At 42.9% G+C, this 17,206-nt stretch overlaps 4 protein-coding genes across 4 annotated transcripts; 2 read left to right on the forward strand and 2 right to left on the reverse strand.

Annotated features, from left to right (window-relative positions):
* On the forward strand, window positions 1-1,386 carry LOC122000577 (transcription factor TCP15-like). Its single transcript, XM_042554948.1, has one exon. The coding sequence runs from the start codon at window positions 31-33 to the stop codon at window positions 1,087-1,089; it is 1,059 nt and encodes a 352-aa protein (XP_042410882.1). The 5' UTR covers window positions 1-30; the 3' UTR covers window positions 1,090-1,386.
* Window positions 1,387-9,317: 7,931 nt separating this feature from the next.
* Window positions 9,318-11,714, forward strand: LOC122002935 (60S ribosomal protein L9-like). The gene is made up of 3 exons (XM_042558334.1): window positions 9,318-9,743; window positions 11,239-11,361; window positions 11,444-11,714. Exons 1-3 carry the CDS (start codon window positions 9,381-9,383, stop codon window positions 11,531-11,533), a joined length of 576 nt encoding a protein of 191 aa, XP_042414268.1. The 5' UTR covers window positions 9,318-9,380; the 3' UTR covers window positions 11,534-11,714.
* Window positions 11,715-13,223: 1,509 nt separating this feature from the next.
* On the reverse strand, window positions 13,224-14,104 carry LOC122002936 (transcription factor ILI4-like). The gene is made up of 2 exons (XM_042558335.1): window positions 13,737-14,104; window positions 13,224-13,639 (listed from the first exon to the last, which is right to left on the reverse strand). The coding sequence occupies exons 1-2, from the start codon at window positions 13,836-13,838 to the stop codon at window positions 13,484-13,486; spliced, it is 258 nt and encodes an 85-aa protein (XP_042414269.1). The 5' UTR covers window positions 13,839-14,104; the 3' UTR covers window positions 13,224-13,483.
* A 1,123-nt stretch (window positions 14,105-15,227) lies between these two features.
* On the reverse strand, window positions 15,228-16,834 carry LOC122002934 (galactose mutarotase-like). Its single transcript, XM_042558333.1, has 5 exons — window positions 16,615-16,834; window positions 16,451-16,500; window positions 16,245-16,368; window positions 16,063-16,167; window positions 15,228-15,995 (listed from the first exon to the last, which is right to left on the reverse strand). The coding sequence occupies exons 1-5, from the start codon at window positions 16,799-16,801 to the stop codon at window positions 15,376-15,378; spliced, it is 1,086 nt and encodes a 361-aa protein (XP_042414267.1). The 5' UTR covers window positions 16,802-16,834; the 3' UTR covers window positions 15,228-15,375.
* Window positions 16,835-17,206: the final 372 nt, after the last annotated feature.

The raw sequence follows: 17,206 nt of genomic DNA on the forward strand, positions 1-17,206 counted from the left end.
GTTGGGTTTCGGAGGAAGTGCGCGCGTATCATGGATCCCGGCGGCGAGGCTCCCCGGCGGCCCAGCTTCCGGCCGCTCCAGCTCCTCGAGAAGAAGGAACTCGTCGAGTCGTGCTCCACCTCCGACGCTGCCTCCTCCTTCCCGTCGCGGATGGACGACACCCGCAACGGCGATGATACTGCGCCTCCGCCGGCGGAGGCGACGCGGATCAAGCCGCCCTCGAAGAGGAGCTCCGCCAAGGACCGCCACACGAAGGTGGACGGCCGCGGGCGGCGCATCCGCATGCCGGTGCTCTGCGCCGCCCGCGTCTTCCAGCTCACCCGCGAGCTCGGCCACAAGTCCGAAGGAGAGACCATCGAGTGGCTCCTGCAGCAGGCGGAGCCGGCGGTGATAGCCGCCACCGGCACCGGCACCATCCCTGCAAACTTCACTTCCCTCAACATCTCTCTCCGCAGCTCCTGCTCCTCCTCCCTCTCCGCCCCAAACTCATTCTCCTCCTCCGTCGCCGCCGTCGCGCCGCTCTCCGGCCACGCCTTCCGTTTCCACAGCGAGTTGGACTACACGGGGACGACGAAGACGTCTCCATCTTCCTCTGCTCCTCCCCTGCTTCTCAGCTTCAGTACCTCCAGCGCTCTTGCTGAATCTGCAGAGCCGGTGAGGTCCGAGACCGCGGACCTCGCGAACGCGAGGAAGCGGCGGTGGGAGGAGGAGTTGGTGGGGCGTCGCCACCACCAACCGCCACAGAATCCAATCATGGCGGTCGGTTACGGACAGCCTGGCAGAGTGTGGATGGCCATGGCGAACCCTAACAACCAACAACCCACCATCATTGCTACCACTGCTGAGCCTGACCCATCACCATCAATCTGGCCATTCCCAAACACCGCCGGCGCCGCCCCCAGCGGGCTCCAGTACTTCATGAACTTCCCGCAGCCGGCGGCCGCGTCCCCCACGGCGGTGCTGCAGACAGCTGCTCACCAACTGAGCCACGCGGGCGGAGAGGCGCCGCACATGGGGATCCTGGCGGCGCTCAACTCGTACGGCCGGCCGCCGCCGACCAACGCCAACTCGCCGCCGTCGAGCCAGTAAATTGAGCACTGCTGCGATCGTACGTAATAATTTCGCCGCCGTCTTTTAATTAATTCGCATGCGATTCCAATTTTTTTTTACTTTTTCTTATGGAGTTACTTAAATTCTTCTTTAATTGCTTGATCGATTTCACTCTTCAATCGCAATATATTTGTAAAAAACAGGGGAAAACATTTCAATTAATTAAGATACTTATAAATTTACCCTAACACTAATAATTTTACATAAATTTAAATTTCATCAAACATAGTAGCAATTAAGATGATTACATTCATCCCAGATTACGCGAGATTACGCAGAGGAAGTAAATCACATTTAAAACTACTTTAGGCATTTATTTTTTTTTAAAAAAAAATTATTCTCAAGGCTACTTACTTACTCATGTAAGCAAAGGCTGACAGTGAGGAGTTGCTTTTGTTGAAATAGCATGATGATGGACCCCTGCAGTTGCTCTTTTAACTTCCACCTCTTCTTGTTATGGCCAAACTTTTGGCTTTTTCCACATGATGCCTCAGCTTTTGGCCGCTATCTCCAAGTTTGAAACTGCATGATCATCATCTCCATTGGGTGAGTGATTTCTCACTCTGCAATTTCACAAAATTAATTTCCGATATTTTCAAGTTAACCTGCCAAGAACTAGAAAAAAGAACACCTTTTTTAATTGCAACTTATGAATTTACAGTTGCTGAAGTTGGTTTTACCAAATAACTCGATAGCCATTGTATCAAATTGTGCCAAAATTAACACAGGTGGTACTGATATGCTGAAAGATATGTTAAGGACATTGAAAGTGTGAAATTGATATTCAGAATGTACTCAAAGGCTCTTAATGTATGAGGAACAGAAGCGCACCTGAATGTGCATTCTAGATCCATTTTATGTGATTTGAAATTCAATCATTTCACCTCGGTTTTAGATTCTGTTATGTTATATGAAGTTGAATGTTAGACTATGAATTGATCATACTATTAGAAGATGAGAGATTAGAGAAGAGAGTATTAAAATGGATGTGTTGATATATGAGCATAGAGAAAATAAAAGTTCTACTTATTAGGAAAAAATAGGAAAACTATGATACAAACATGTATTTTAAAAGGAAACAAGCATGTATGTTTAACACAGGGAGCTTCTACAGGACCAAAAGGAAAAGAGATAGTATAAGAAGGCAAAGCTGATGGAAAGTATCATTATCTACTCTAAAAGAAAGCAGCAAGAATCAGTGATATGAAAAAGCAGCTGGTAAAAGTCAAGCTGTCTACTAAGCTCCAATTGGCATGGATTCTGTAAAGGCAGATGAGAAAGGAACTCTTCAAGTAACACATTACTGAATCCTTTATATCAGAGTCAGCATCAATTATGGGTGACAAGTAGAATGGAGTTCACATGAGTTGAAAGCTTTACAAGATAGGCGTTTGTTTGAAACAAAATACGTATAACACTTCTGAAAAAAGTCTTTGGTGTGGCTTCAGAAAGCTGAGAAAAATGGTTAAGGAAGCACACAATTTCTGGTTAAGAAAAATGGGAAGCAAAACCAGTGAATATGAGAATTACATGCTCTGTATTATGACAACAAATCAAAGAAAGTAGAAAAGCAAACAGCCAAATTATAAGTTTAGTGATTAGACAACAAATCAAGGAAGGTAGAATAGCAAACAGTCAATCATAAACAGTGTAGAAAAACAGTTTATTAGAATTGTCACCGGAAATATGTAAAGAATATACTTCTCTATCTTTCCTCAATTATAGTTTAGTGAAGCCGATTTTTTAGTGCCCATAAGAATGATCATCTAAACCATAGGTTAGTTGGAAAGGTAGGTCCTTCCAGCATACTGAACAAACTCGAACTTGTATTGGACTTTTCCTATCTATATTAGGATTTGGAAAGACAATAACATAAAAGAGATACTTCACTCCTATATCATCCAACATAATACGATACTAGAAACAAGCTCCACGAATAAAGCTTTAACAACTCATTAAATTAAATGTATAAGCTTGAACACAAATGCGTTCAGCTCATTAATGTTCATAAATAGAGATTGTGATTTACAAGATAGGCGTTTGTTTGAAACAAAATACGTATAACACTACTGAAAAAAGCCTTGGGTGTGGCTTCAGAAAGCTGAGAAAAGTGGTTAAGGAAGCACACAATTTCTGGTTAAGAAAAATGGGAAGCAAAACCAGTGAATATGAGAATTACATGCTCTGTATTATGACAACAAATCAAAGAAAGTAGAAAGCAAACAGCCAAATTATAAGTTTAGTGATTAGACAACAAATCAAGGAAAGTAGGATAGCAAACAGTCAATCATAAACAGTGAAGAAAAACAGTTTATTAGAATTGTCACCGGAAATATGTAAAGAATATACTTCTCTATCTTTCCTCAATTGTAGTTTAGTGAAGCCGATTTTTTAGTGCCCATAAGAATGATCATCTAAACCATAGTTTAGTTGGAAAGGTAGGTCCTTCTAGCATACTGAGCAAACTCGAACTAGTATTGGACTTTTCCTATCTATATTAGGATTTGGAAAGACAATAACATAAAAGAGATACTTCACTCCTATATCATCCAACATAATACGATACTAGAAACAAGCTCCACGAATAAAGCTTTAACAACTCATTAAATTAAATGTATAAGTTTGAACACAAATGCGTTCAGCTCATTAATGTCCATAAATAGAGATTGTGATTTGTTAGTGGACAATGTTCATGAACAATGATCATAAACATAACTTGTGAATCATGTTCATCAGCAAAGAAGTTTGCTAAATGAACATACATTGGGATGTAAACAAGCCAAGCTGATCCAAACTATGTGGGTGTTCAAGCTCGTTTGATAAGGTAGTCGAGCCAAACCTAAAATAGACCAAGCCATTAAAATGATTGTTTAAGCTTGGATTGACTTCTTTTTAATGAGCTTAAGCTTGGTATTGAGTTTGACTTGAGCTTGGGTTGTTTAAATGTTATCGAGTTTTCAATTTAACTTTGTTTAATTCTTTGGTTAGTTCTTGAACTTGATAATACAATTTTATTTATTTATTTTAAAAGTTTCTTTATTTATTTACTAAGTTGATAAGAATTTTATTGATAAACATGGTTCGCAAATATTGTTCACCAATGTTGTTTACGAACAATAATAAGCTGAACACATATGTGTTCAAGTTTGTTTGTTTAGTTAAACGAGTTGTTCAAGCTTGTTCACTTAGTTAAATGAGTTGTTCATTTAATTGATCTTATGTGTATTGAACAAACATAAACAAGCTCTTAACAAGCTGAACATTAAGCTCGTTCATGAACATTCAGTTCATTTACAACCCTTATATACAAGCTTGAAATATCATGCTCATTAGCAAATCAAGCAAGCTTAAAGATGTAAAAGTGTCAAACAACTAAAGAAGATCAAATTAAGATCTTGATAACATCTAAATGAACCAAGTTCAAGCCAAGCTCAAGCTTGTAAATGTTAGGACATTTTTGGAGCTAGAGGGGCGAGTGATTAGCTCAAATCGCTTCGTTGATAATTTATTGCAGCGGAAAACTCAAAGCAATTCCTAACACTAGGATTTACTTGGTATCAACCTCCTTGAGGTGACTAATCCAAGGATCCACACACTTAACTATGAAAAACATTCCTTCAAGGAAACAATCCGGAGGTGGAGAAACCTCGTACAAGCTCACGACAAGACTTTAATAAAAGCAAGAAGTAAATATACAATACAAATGAAAATCTTTCTTACTTGATCTCTTGTTTCTTGTAGATGCCTCTTGAAGCTTGGAAAGTGTCATAACACCGCTCTTCAACAACCTAAGCACCAACGATGAGGAGTGGAGAAGAAAAGTTGTGATTTGAATCTCTGCTTACGCCTTCCACGAGTTAGGTCTCCTAATCGATTAGCCTTACTGCCAACCAATTGATTACCACATCAGATCTGATCAAATCCAGCCATCCAAACCTCTTAACGGTTCTTTTCTGCTTCTCCCAATCGATTACAGATCTTCTTAATTGATCACCTAATCGATTATGAAATCCACTATTCACTAATTGTTCGCAAACTTCTCTCAATCAATTACCTGATTGATTTAGAAGCCACTGTTTGTCGCAAACTTTTTAACCCAATCGAATACCTAATCGATTAACATGGCTTCAATCGATCACCTGATTGATTCAAAACCAACCGTTCGTCTTGAAGAAACACGCCTAATCAATCACCTGATAGATTGGCATAGCTCTTGATCGATTACCCAATCGGTCCAAACACTCTCTGTTTCGTAAAGAAATGCTTCCAATAGATCACCTGATCAATTGGCTTTAGCCCAATTGATTACCCAATCAATTGCCCAACCCTAACTTGCATAATCTAAGTCTAGGTTTCTCTTGCCCAACTCTGGTCAATCGTGACCTGTTGGGACTTTTTCACTGAGTGTTCAGTTAATCTTTTACTCACTTAGACTTTCCATCTCATGCCAACTTTTCGTTGGACTTTCAATCACCAAGTGTGGTCCTCCTTAACCCCACTGGGATTTTCTTCTTGCCTAACCTCAATTAGGACTTTTCCTTGTCAGTGTGTTGTCTTCCTTAACCCACATGACTTTTCTTTATCAACATGCGGTCCTTCTAGACACACTTGGACTTTTCTTTACCTAACCTCTAGTTAGGACTTTAACCTTGTCAACGTACGATTCTTTTTGATCCACTTAGACTTTCTTTTGTCCAACCTCCAGTTAAAACTTTTCTCTTGCCTAACACTTGAGTTAGGATTTTACCTTGCCTAACTACAGTTAGGACTTTTCCCTTGTCTAACCCTCAAGTTAGAACTTTTCGAGTCAAGTATCTAATCCTACATGACCTACTTGACTTCTCTCTTTTACATTGTCAAGTATCGGGTCAATCTTGACCTACTTGACCTCTTCTCACATATTATCCAAACATCAAAGCTCAAGCTCAAAATCCACTCAAGCTTAGTCAAACTGGTCAACCTTGACCCAAGGATCATTGCACCATCAATTTCTCGGCAGTAAACAGGAGACCAAGCCAAGTTTGAACAACTGTTTTAATGACTTGGTTAATTTTAAACTTGGTTACCTTATCAAACGAGCTTGAATAACACAAAACTTGACTATGTATGAATCATGATTTACATACCATGTTTGCCTTTTTGCTCCCTCCCTTCAACTCTGCTCGAGTAGTGCTAAGGTGTGCTTCAAACTTAATTTCCACTACACTTCAACTTGCAAACAAGGTAAAGGTTCATCAACATGAAATTTTAAATTTCTTTCTTAGCTCTCTCGGACTATCTTGCCCAAGAACTCACTTAGTAGCTCCATGATAAGTGAAGGATTGGGGCACCATATACTTCATCATGGCTGTAACCACAAGAGCACTGAATGAGGAGACTAGTGGAGACTGCTCGACCTTGAACGGGGGAGATAGATACTTTAGTAAGCTGGTCCGCGACCAGTGGAGACTGTTCGACCCTGAACGGGGGAGATAGATACCTTAATAAGCTGGTCCCCGATCAGTGGAGACTGCTCGACCCGGAACGGGGGAAATAGATACCTCAATAAGCTGATTCGCGACCAGTGAAGACTGCTCGATCCCGAACGGGGAAGATAAATACCTCAATAAGCTACTCAACTGTTGATATTCTTTGACTCAAGGATTTATAGTTGACGCTCGATTGTTGATTGACATAGACAAGGATTTATAGTCGCCACTCGACTATTGATTGACGTAGATAAGGATTTATAGTTGTCGCTCGACTGTTGATTGACGTATACAAGAGTTTATAATCACTACTCAATTGTTGATTAATGTAGACAAGGATTTATAGTCGCCGCTCGACTATGATAGGCGTAGATAAGGGTTTATAGTCGCTGCTCGACTATTGATTGACGCAAACAAGAGTTTATAGTCACTGCTCGACTGTTTATTCGACTCGGTCCCATTGACTCCTTAATGCCCGTGAAGTCAGGGAGAGAATAGTTTGAGCCCTACTGACCGGCTGAGCGAGCAAAGCTTATAGCAATATGAGGGAACAAAGCCTATAACAATAGGATGAAGCAGAGCCCGTAACAATAGGAAGGTGCAGAGCCCCATGGGTGGAGGGTGTGAAAGTTGTAGCCGTAAGAGGGTGCAGAACCCCATGGTAGAGGGTGTAGAGTCTGTAGTAATATACTGTATCGGGGAGCCAAGCCCCTAGTCCCAGATCGAAGAGTGAGGCCCTTAGAGAGCTGTGTCTCTAGTGTCTGATCGGGGAACTGTGCCCCTAGTGTCTAATCGGGGAGTTGTGCCTCTAGTATCTGATCGAGGAGCTATGCTCCTAGTGTCTGACCGGAGAGTTGTGCCCTTAGTGTCTAATCGGGGAGTTATGCCTCTAGTGTCTAATCGGTAAGCTGTGCCCTAGTGTCTAATTGAGAAGTTGTGCCCCTAATCTTTGATCGGGGAGTTGTGCTCTTACCATGGGCAGATCCACAAGGGGGGTGGCATCGGCAGTCGCCGCTCCTTGCCGGTAGTGCAACCCGTAGTATTATGAGGTTTCACTAGTGAAGATAGAGGATACCGCCCCTTTCCCGTGTAAAAATTGACTGCGCTCAGCTCAGATCGTGATCGCCCCTCCATGCTTATATTCATGGATACGCCACTGGCTCTTACTCTCTAACCAAGAAGTCTTAGCGGATCCTACGATTGAAAGAGAATATAATGAAAAAATTGACCTGCTGACCGACTGAGGATCTGAGTCAATTCCTTGACTTCCGAATACTCATGGAGAGAGGGGAGAATATAATATGTTCGTTGAAATCCTTCGAGACCATGACGATGACAAATAATTTTTCGACGTCATCCATCTTCACGTTCCAGACCCACAGACAACACTAATATATATAAAACAAAAAAAAATTGAGTTACTTATGGGTCTATGACATAAGCTATGCGGGATAACATTCCTTTATATGAAGTTGTTATCCCGGGCGACACACCTTGCACACCTCTGCACGACTATGCATCGCCCATTTTGTTTTTATTATTTTATTTTTTTTTTGCTTGTGGTTAAGCCATTTAGTATTTAGAGGTTAAATTATAATATTAAGTAAAAAAAAAAAGTTGAGGTGCTCACAAGGTGTGCGACATAAAGTGTGTGAGATAACATTCCTCTATACAAAGTTATTATCCTAGGCAACGAGCAATTGTGTGTCGTCTCTTTTTTTGTTTACTGTTAAGTTATTTAAGATTTTACCTTTAGCGTTTAGGAGTTGGGTTATAATATTAAACAAAAAAAAATTGAGGTCTTTATGGAGTGTGCAGTATAAGATGTGTAGGACAACATTCCTCTCTATGAAATTGTTATCCAGGACGATGCACAGTGTGCACCTTTGTGCGGCTATCCATAGCCCAATTTTTTTATTTTATTATTTTCTTTACTTGCGGTTATGCTATTTAGTATTAAGTATAAAAAAATTTCAAAAAAAAAAAAAAAAATCAAAGAGCTCACAAAGGGTACAACATAAAGTGTGTAGAATAATATTCTCACACGTGTATAGGGTTTTGATACCCTGCAGGACATTTTTTTTAAAAAATAAATATTTCCTCAAATATAAACTCTAAATATATTATTATGCCTTGGAAATGCCTAATTTTTTTTTATTTTTTAAACTTAAACACTCTAACCCTACAAATAAAATCTTACAATTTTTTAATGAATATTATAATCTAATTAGAAAGTCATATTATTATATCCCATAAATGTCTAAATTATTTTTATTTTTATTTTTTTTTTTAAATTTGAATACTATAACTCAATTGTGAAAAGTACGAATTGTAGAGATAAAATCTTTAAATTTTTTAGTTTGAACATTGTAAATATATAAAAGAATGGTTCAAAACAATTAAATAAGTTTTACCCGAGAGCAATAACATTTAATCAAACGGTCTCAAACTCATGAAAAGAGAATCAGCCAAACTTAAGCGTTAGGTTTGACCGAGGTTGAATACCTTAAGTACAAAATTAGTGATCAATTTAACAAAATTCGTCGAGGCGGAGGACGAGACTCCAGCGAAGGCCTCGAGATCTTGACCGTTCGATGGAATTTGATCGTGGATCATGAGATCCACCTCACTGGCAGCCGGAATCCCCATTACCAACCGACACGTGTCTTTTAAGATTCGCGGTGATAGACGAGTCACCATGTCAAACCCTAGATTAATGAAACGATCACATGATATAAGGACTAGGGTTTCTATACTCGTTCGTTCTCGAGTCAGCGGCGGATCGTGAGACAGCCGGCGAAGATGAAGACCATCCTTTCCTCTCAGACGATGGATATCCCCGAGGGCGTCACTGTGAAGGTGAACGCTAAGATCGTGGAGGTGGAGGGCCCGCGTGGCAAGCTCACCCGCGACTTCAAGCATCTCAATCTCGACTTCGAGCTCATTGAGGGCGGGAAGAAGCTGAAGGTGGACGCTTGGTTCGGATCTCGGAAAACTACGGCCGCCATCCGCACCTCCTTAAGCCACATCGATAACCTGATCACGGGGGTCACAAAGGGGTACCGCTACAAAATGCGGTTGGTCTATGCCCACTTTCCCATCAACGCCTCCATCACTCCCAACAACAGCTGCATTGAGATCAGGAACTTCCTTGGGGAGAAAAAGGTCCGATCTTTTTTTGTTATCCTTATAGTCTGTGTAGTTTTATTTCTCTATTTCATGACTAGTTTCACGTCCAATCAAGCTTTACGTTTTTTTTTTGTTTGAAATTTTCCTTGTATTTTTAAGAAAACTAGGTCATGAGAGTGGGCAACGAGAGATGTTTTAGGTTAGCTACGGAAATATAGACATTTCGATTTGGTTCATGGAAAATTGCTTCAATTTGCGAAGATTATAGATGCATATATTGGACGTTTTGATTCAGTTCATGGCAATTTGCCAAGATTATAGATGCAAATATTTGACATTTGGATTTGGTTCGTGGCAATTTGTGAAGATGGTAGATGCACATATTAGATATTTCGATTTGGTTCACAGCAATTTGTGAAGATTATAGATGCATATAGGAGGCATTTCAATTTGGTTCATGGCAATTTGTGAAGATCATAGACGCATATATTGCCTGTTCTAGTTTTTCTACACTCATCTACTGCTCCACATCTTTTCTGACATAATAACCGTCTATAGTGTGGTGGCTTTTGTTGTTCTTCAATGTTATTAGTTAGTTGCAAAGTTATCACTCAATCTTTTTTCTCTCAAAAATTTCTTATTTGACCATTGAATTATCCTAGTATCGATATGGCAAATGATTTTGGTATTTTAGGACTAGGAGAAACTACCGCTGCTCTGGTCTTCTTTGATTATATCATGATTGACAATTTTTGAACTCTTTAGTTTTTTTTTTTAGTCAAGGATGTGGAATGATGCTGTTCCTTTTAGCTTAGATGTTGCATTGACATTCTTGAATTATTTTCAAGACCATCCTATGCACCCTTCTTTTTTCATTCATTGTCCATTCTCTGTTCCCTATGTCCCTAAATATCCAAATCGAACAATGCTCACTCAGGAAAGAACCATACTATTGATTTGAAATCATTAGTGTTTCTAAATGTTTCATACTTGCTGTTTTTTGCAAGTGCTCCATATGCATAACTATTTGATTCATGCTCGTCGATTGGAAACTTTTTCTATGCATTCATGATCCAATCTTTCTTTCTTTCTTTTTTAGCTTCCACATAGTATGTTTAACCTTTTTCCTTCAAGATCGTTTTCCCATGGATATGAGTAACTAATTATCTTTATCCTCGTTTGCGTATATTATGGTTTGGGCGTGTTCAAATATGAAAACGTATTCTGTTTTTAGACAAGTTTAATCAGTTAGTGTTGCAAATAAGAGGCTTAATGAATTAGTGAGCTTAGTTAAACTTGATTTAAGAGTATTTGGTGTTACTATCATGAAGATCAAATCCACTACCGGATTGTTACGATTAGCATGGCTTGCTGATTACGACAACCATTTATATATGTTTCTACCTAAATGTTGTCTTCATTGATTCGAATTCTGTTACTTGTCAGGGTGTTTTGAATTTTCCTTTATACACCCCCATAGTCACCATTTATTTGCCTATGATATCGGTTCGTGATCTTAAAAATGCTCCAGGTTCGTAAAGTTGATATGCTTGAAGAGGTTAAAATTTTCCGGTCCGAGAAGGTCAAGGACGAGCTTGTCCTCGAGGGCAACGATGTTGAACTCGTCTCTCGCTCCGCAGCCTTGATCAACCAGGTCAGTCATCTAACTGCGCATTAAGTACAAGCAATCGATCCCTAGAGTGCCCTCCTCACTTTATTCCCCTTGTGCTCCTCAGAAATGCCATGTCAAGAACAAGGACATCAGGAAATTCTTGGATGGCATTTATGTCAGTGAAAAAGGAACAATCACCGCTGAAGATGCATAATCCACTTGATCGGTTGATCCAGAAATGGAATTTCTTAGCGTCTGCTTGTTTTGGTTGTTCATTTGTGTTAAAAAAGAGTTTTAGGGTTCCTCATTCGTCTTAAAAGTTCAAGATTTCTGGCTGTGGAGAACGCTTTTGTTTCTCTGTTTTTCATAACGAAACTATGAAGAAACCGTTTTTACGTTGTGTGAGAGCAGAATTATTTTATTTCCTCTCAATATTTGGCGTAGGAAGGTGCTTCGGGACACGTGGATGCTTTTTTCGAGTCCACGTGTACCGGGGCAGAAAACCCGCGCGGGCTTTCCTATTTAAACGCCCACTGGTTCGAGCGCAGCTCGAAGCCCTAGCAAGAGAGAGAAGGCGGAGGAGGGCGGCGATCTGCGTGTCTGGAAAGCCCTAGAAGGCCGTCGCCGCTGGCCGGCGTGAGAAGGAGCCACGGGGCGCTTTGGGTTCACAGCCAGGTGCGGCGGATCCGGGTTTCTGCCTTGATGCTGGTTTATGTTTCGGGCCAGCAGCGGCGCAGTCCTCCCCCTCGGCGACCTCACGGCAGCCCATGGGTCGGCTGGATTAGGTTCGCTTTCTCGATCTCCATCGTCTTATTTCCTTCCCTTCGTTACTTTACCCTATTTTGTTCTTCCCTTTTCCGATTCGCTCATTCCTCTGTTCCTTCGTCATCTGATCTGTTTTCTCGAACAATTTTTTCCAGAAGATCAGACTCGCGCACGAAATTTCTTTGAGCAAACTTGTTTTTGAAATTTGATTAGACTCATTGGCCTTGGCGATCCATCTGTTGCTTTTTCGCCTTATTTTCGCCGGATCTGTTTTCTCGAACAAATTTTTCCAGAAGATCAGACTCGCGCACGAAATTTCTTTGAGAAAACTTGTTTTTGAAATTTGATTAGACTCATTGGCCTTGGCGATCCATCTGTTGCTTCTTCGCCTTATTTTCGCCGGATCTGTTAGCTCGAACAAATTTTTCCAGAAGATCAGATTCGCTCACGAAATCTCTTTGAGAAAACTTGTTTTTGAAATTTGATTAGACTCATTAAGCTTTTCTATTGTACCAATTTTATCAACAACAGGCCCTTCAATGCGCTCCGCAATTCAATTTTCAAAAATCAACTTCTACAAAAAAAATTTCAGTTCTCCTACGAATCGTATGAAGCTCACTGTTGTCTCTTTCCCAGCGATGAGAAAATTGGAATTTTTTCCCCTTCTTTTTTTGTGTTATCGTACAAGTAAATATTTTTTGTGCTAATTTATCGATATAAACATGTCCCTCTTCTTTTGCCTTTTTACTCGTTTGTTTGTCCATTTGCCCTCAACTGCTACTTCAACTAACTCCGTAACTACCGGACTACAACCCTCTCATCAGCCGGACAGTTGGCCCGCCCACTGGGCCCACTCGTCCTCTCCGTATGCGACCTCGACGTCGACGTCTCGTCTCCTCTCCCTGCTTCGGCTATGCCAGCATTCACGTCGCTTCGAGCTTATCCTCCTCTCAACTCTCAACTGCACAAAATTCGACTGCCATTAATGATCCTTTCATGCGTCCACAATGTGTTCAAGACTTCAAGTTCTCATTGACTTAACAGGCGTCCTTGACGCCCCCAAATTGCTCCAGTGTCCAGTCAGAAGACTCAGAACATAGGAGTTAGAGCAGAGGAAGAATGCAGAATTGCTGCACACGTAAGAACAAGAGACGGACAGTGGATAGTAAAATACGACACTACATCTCGAACCTCGATTACATGGGAAGCATTACTGATTTTTTTAAGCAGATGTGTCGGTCGGTTGTCTACAGAGAAAACAACTCGAATCAGGCTTCGAGTAAAGGAAAATCGCTGCTAGCTTCGTCGTCCTAACTCCTAAGCTTTCAGAACAGAGGTACGTACACTACATATATCTTTACGTCTGGAGTAAGTCCTAACTGACGATCAGGAATTTGAATCAGGAGGGGAGCAGGCTCCGGATGATCTCCGCCTCGGCGCTGTTGCTGTCCAGCGTCGCCATGAGCCCCGAGAGCCTGTCGCTGAGGTCGTCCACCTCCCTGTTCAGGCTCCTGATGTAGCTGCACGTCTCCTTCAGCAACTTCGCCGCGGACGCCTGCTCCATCCGAGAGGTTAGTAGATAATGCAATGCTCTGTCATACTCGTACCTTAACTACGTAGATAATTGTGTGCATGCACTTTTGGCTGCTTACCCGGCCAGCGCCCCGGCGGCGGGTTTCCGGGAGGAGAGACTGAAGTTTGGAGATGAGCTCATTGATCTCCTCCTCCGAGACCCTGTTCCTCCGGCTCGACATCTTAAATCTAGAACGAGAAGGGAAGGGGCGGAAAGCGGTGGCGAAGGAAGACGACCTTTATAGTGAGAACGAAAGAGAAGAAACCAATGGAAGCTAATCGACAGAAAGGCGTAGGTCCGGGATGTTCCCTTTAGTTCTCCTCACCCGACCCAACTCGCCACCCGACTTCTCCGCCAATGCGGCGGTGTTTCCCTCCCATGGCCCACGCGCTTCTGCCTCTCCACGTGTTCTTGTCCGGCGACCCACCTTCTAGCCTGGCTCTGTTTCTTTAATGTTAATCGAGGGGGCTTAAGTCTCGTGGGGGGTTTGTATTAAAATCGCGAAACACTCGTCCCCAGAGATGCCTTGTGATCCTGTCGCCTCCGTGTCGGCGTCGCGGATGGATGACCTCGTTCTCATTATTCCCCGTTTGTCTTATACGCAGTGGGGCCCGCTAATCTCCGTCTTAAGTATCTAATCACGTGTTAACGCGGTTAATGGCTGCGTAGTCGCCGTGTGAATGAGTCGGCCTCATTTACTCCCTAATTTTCGCGATGGCGACCCGTCCGACGGCTCGTGGGCCATTGGCCCATTTAAAGAGATCATGTGATTCGGTTCCCTGAGAAATAGGAGGAGATTTTATTTTGTCCCCGCCCTCCCAACTTTATTTTACCTTTGTCATTAAATTTTACCTTTATAATTTATATAAAGGAGGTGTCCTTTTGGTGCGACTGAGTAAGGAGGTAAAAATTGGGGTTGATTTGGGTACGAAGGACAAAGCCGTGTACGAGCGACCATGTGACGCGTTCCACATGGAGTGGAGCGGTGGCGACCACCAAACGAGCATGGAAAGAGACCACCCCATGTGAGCGAGCGAGTGCTGTGACAAATTAGCGCGCTGAGAATGGTGGCGACCGCACTGTACTGCACTGCACGCGGTGCTACTGCGACACACCCCGCTCGCTTTGTTGGTGGTGTTGTTGCCGCTGCCAAATTGGATGGGTCAGCTTCATGTCAACTTGCCCAACAAGTCCACATGGTGAGCTTTAATTTGTGTTTGTCATGTATAGCAGGGAGCCGCGAACAGCGGAGGACGCGCGCTGTGCATCCTCCACTTGCTACGTGTCCGTCACACCGCCCCTCGATCCGACTGCTCTCCCCCTGGCTGCTCATGGCCGCTAACGCCTTGTTGGGCCACGACTGCTCCTCCCTTTTCTCTGAGTCGACTATGAAATTGTCACAAACAACAAAGAGGCCTTGATTTCACGCTAACTCTTGGCCTGGCTGCCTCGGCAGGCAGTTAGACAGATGACTAGGGAGTATTTTAGTATTTGATTTGGTAGCTTGAAAAGTAGAGTGCATAACTGGGTGGGTTTTGCTGTTTGTTTGGTTAGGCATTAAGAAACAAACTTAGAAAGATGAGTGCTGCTAGATAACTTTATGCTTTTGACAAAATGAATGGGCCTTATTGGGCTAAACGTCTGCAGGCCCTCGGTAGAAATCGATGAGCCCAAGAAGAGGTAGCAGGGCAGATCAGAGCAGGCCAGGCCGCTGGCCTTCAGAAGGAAAACTGGTAGAGCATGTTGTGATGGTACTCCTCCCCCGCCGCCACGATCTGCGACGGGAACTTCGGGTGGTTGACGGCGTCGGGGAACCCCTGCGTCTCCAGGCACAGCCCCGCGTGCTGCTCGTACACCGCCCCTCCCTTCCCCTTCACCCCTCTCAAGAAGTTCCCCGTGTAGAACTGCACCCCCTGCTGATCCGCCCACAGCTCCATCCTCCTCCCCGTCTCCTCCGCGGTCACCGTCGCCACCCTGCTCAGCCACCTCTTCCCCTCCCACGAATCCACCACGTAGTTGATGTCGTACCCGCCGGGGACGCGGTCGATCCGCGACCCCACCGTCTCCGGCCTGAGGAAGTCGAACGGGGTGCCCTGGACCGGCGCGAGCTCGCCGGTGGGGATGAGGTCCGCGTCGACGGGGGTGATCCGGGAGGCGAAGATTCGGACTCTGTGTGACAGGATGCTGCCTCCGTCGTGGCCCCGCAGGTTCCAGTACGTGTGCTGCGCCAAGTTCACCGGCGTCGCCTCCGTCAGCGACTTCCCCCTCATCGACACGCTCAGTTGGTAGTCGCCGGAGATACTGTACGTCACGTAAACGTCCAGATCGCCGGGAAACCCTGCAACCTCAAATTCATTACCATTGCCATTATCGTCGTGGTCGTCAACACTACTCTCATACAATACCTTGTTCTCCGTCGAAACTCCGGTAGTACAAGGTGATGGAAGGGAACTCTCCCCTTACTATCTTCTTCACCGTCCAAATAACACGGCTGAATCCTCTGTGTCCACCTGAAACGTCGAACAGAGAAATCATCATCATTAATCACAACAAACGATCCAAAAACTTGCAATTTCAGTTTCCTTACCATGAAGTGAGTTATTTCCATCGTTCCTGTACAGTTTATGCACAGTTCCATTAAGAACAAACCGGCCCCCGGCAATCCTGTTCGCCACTCTTCCGACTAAAGCTCCAAAGTAAACCGAATTATTCTGAAGAAAGAGAAAAAGAAGAAGACCCGGATCACCATAATTATCTTCGCTCGACTCATCAAAAGCATGAGCAGATTCTTACAATGTATGGACCAAGTCGATCATAGCCAAGAACCACATCGGCCAAATTTCCTGCATGGAAAAGGAGGGAAAAGAAAAAAAAAAAAAAGAAAAAAGAAGCATGGGCCTGGTTGTTTCTGATTTTTTTCAGAGAGATCGAATGGAAGAAGAAGAAGTGAGTGAAACCTTTGGAGTCAGGGACGATGACAGAGGTGATGATGGCGCCCCAGTTGGTGACCTTCACCGAGAAGTTGCCCTTCTTGAGCTCGTAGATGCCCACCGCCTTCCTTGGGGCTACTGCATTGCAGGTGCCATTCTGCAAGGCCAGAGCCATGAGGAAGAGGAGGAGGAAGGAAAGGGAGAACTTGCCCATGGCCGAATTGGAGGAAGAGGAAGGAGAGTTCTGTGGATTTAATGAATTTATCGTGTAGGAAAGTGGAGATGTGCAATTATTAAAATTTGTGGAATTAAAAGTAGAAAAGCCCAAAAGAGATAACGATAGAGTAGTCAGTTTTCCTTCGTAACGATGTCTTTTCGTTTGGAAATTTTTATTCTTTTATTAGTAATTTATGAATGCTTACCTCTTAATTATTAATATTATTATTATACCAAAATTAACAATACTAATGTCCCACTCAATTTAGCCGAGCGATTTTGATCTTCTTAAATTTGAGAACTAGATAACTAAAAATATTAGTTGTATTTATCAAAAATCGAATAATAATGAGACAAGCTCGGTTCGAATATAAATCCTAAAATTTAACTCAAATCTCCTGAT

Source organism: Zingiber officinale, chromosome 7A (genome assembly GCF_018446385.1).
Source record: "Zingiber officinale cultivar Zhangliang chromosome 7A, Zo_v1.1, whole genome shotgun sequence".
Lineage (NCBI taxonomy): Eukaryota > Viridiplantae > Streptophyta > Magnoliopsida > Zingiberales > Zingiberaceae > Zingiber > Zingiber officinale.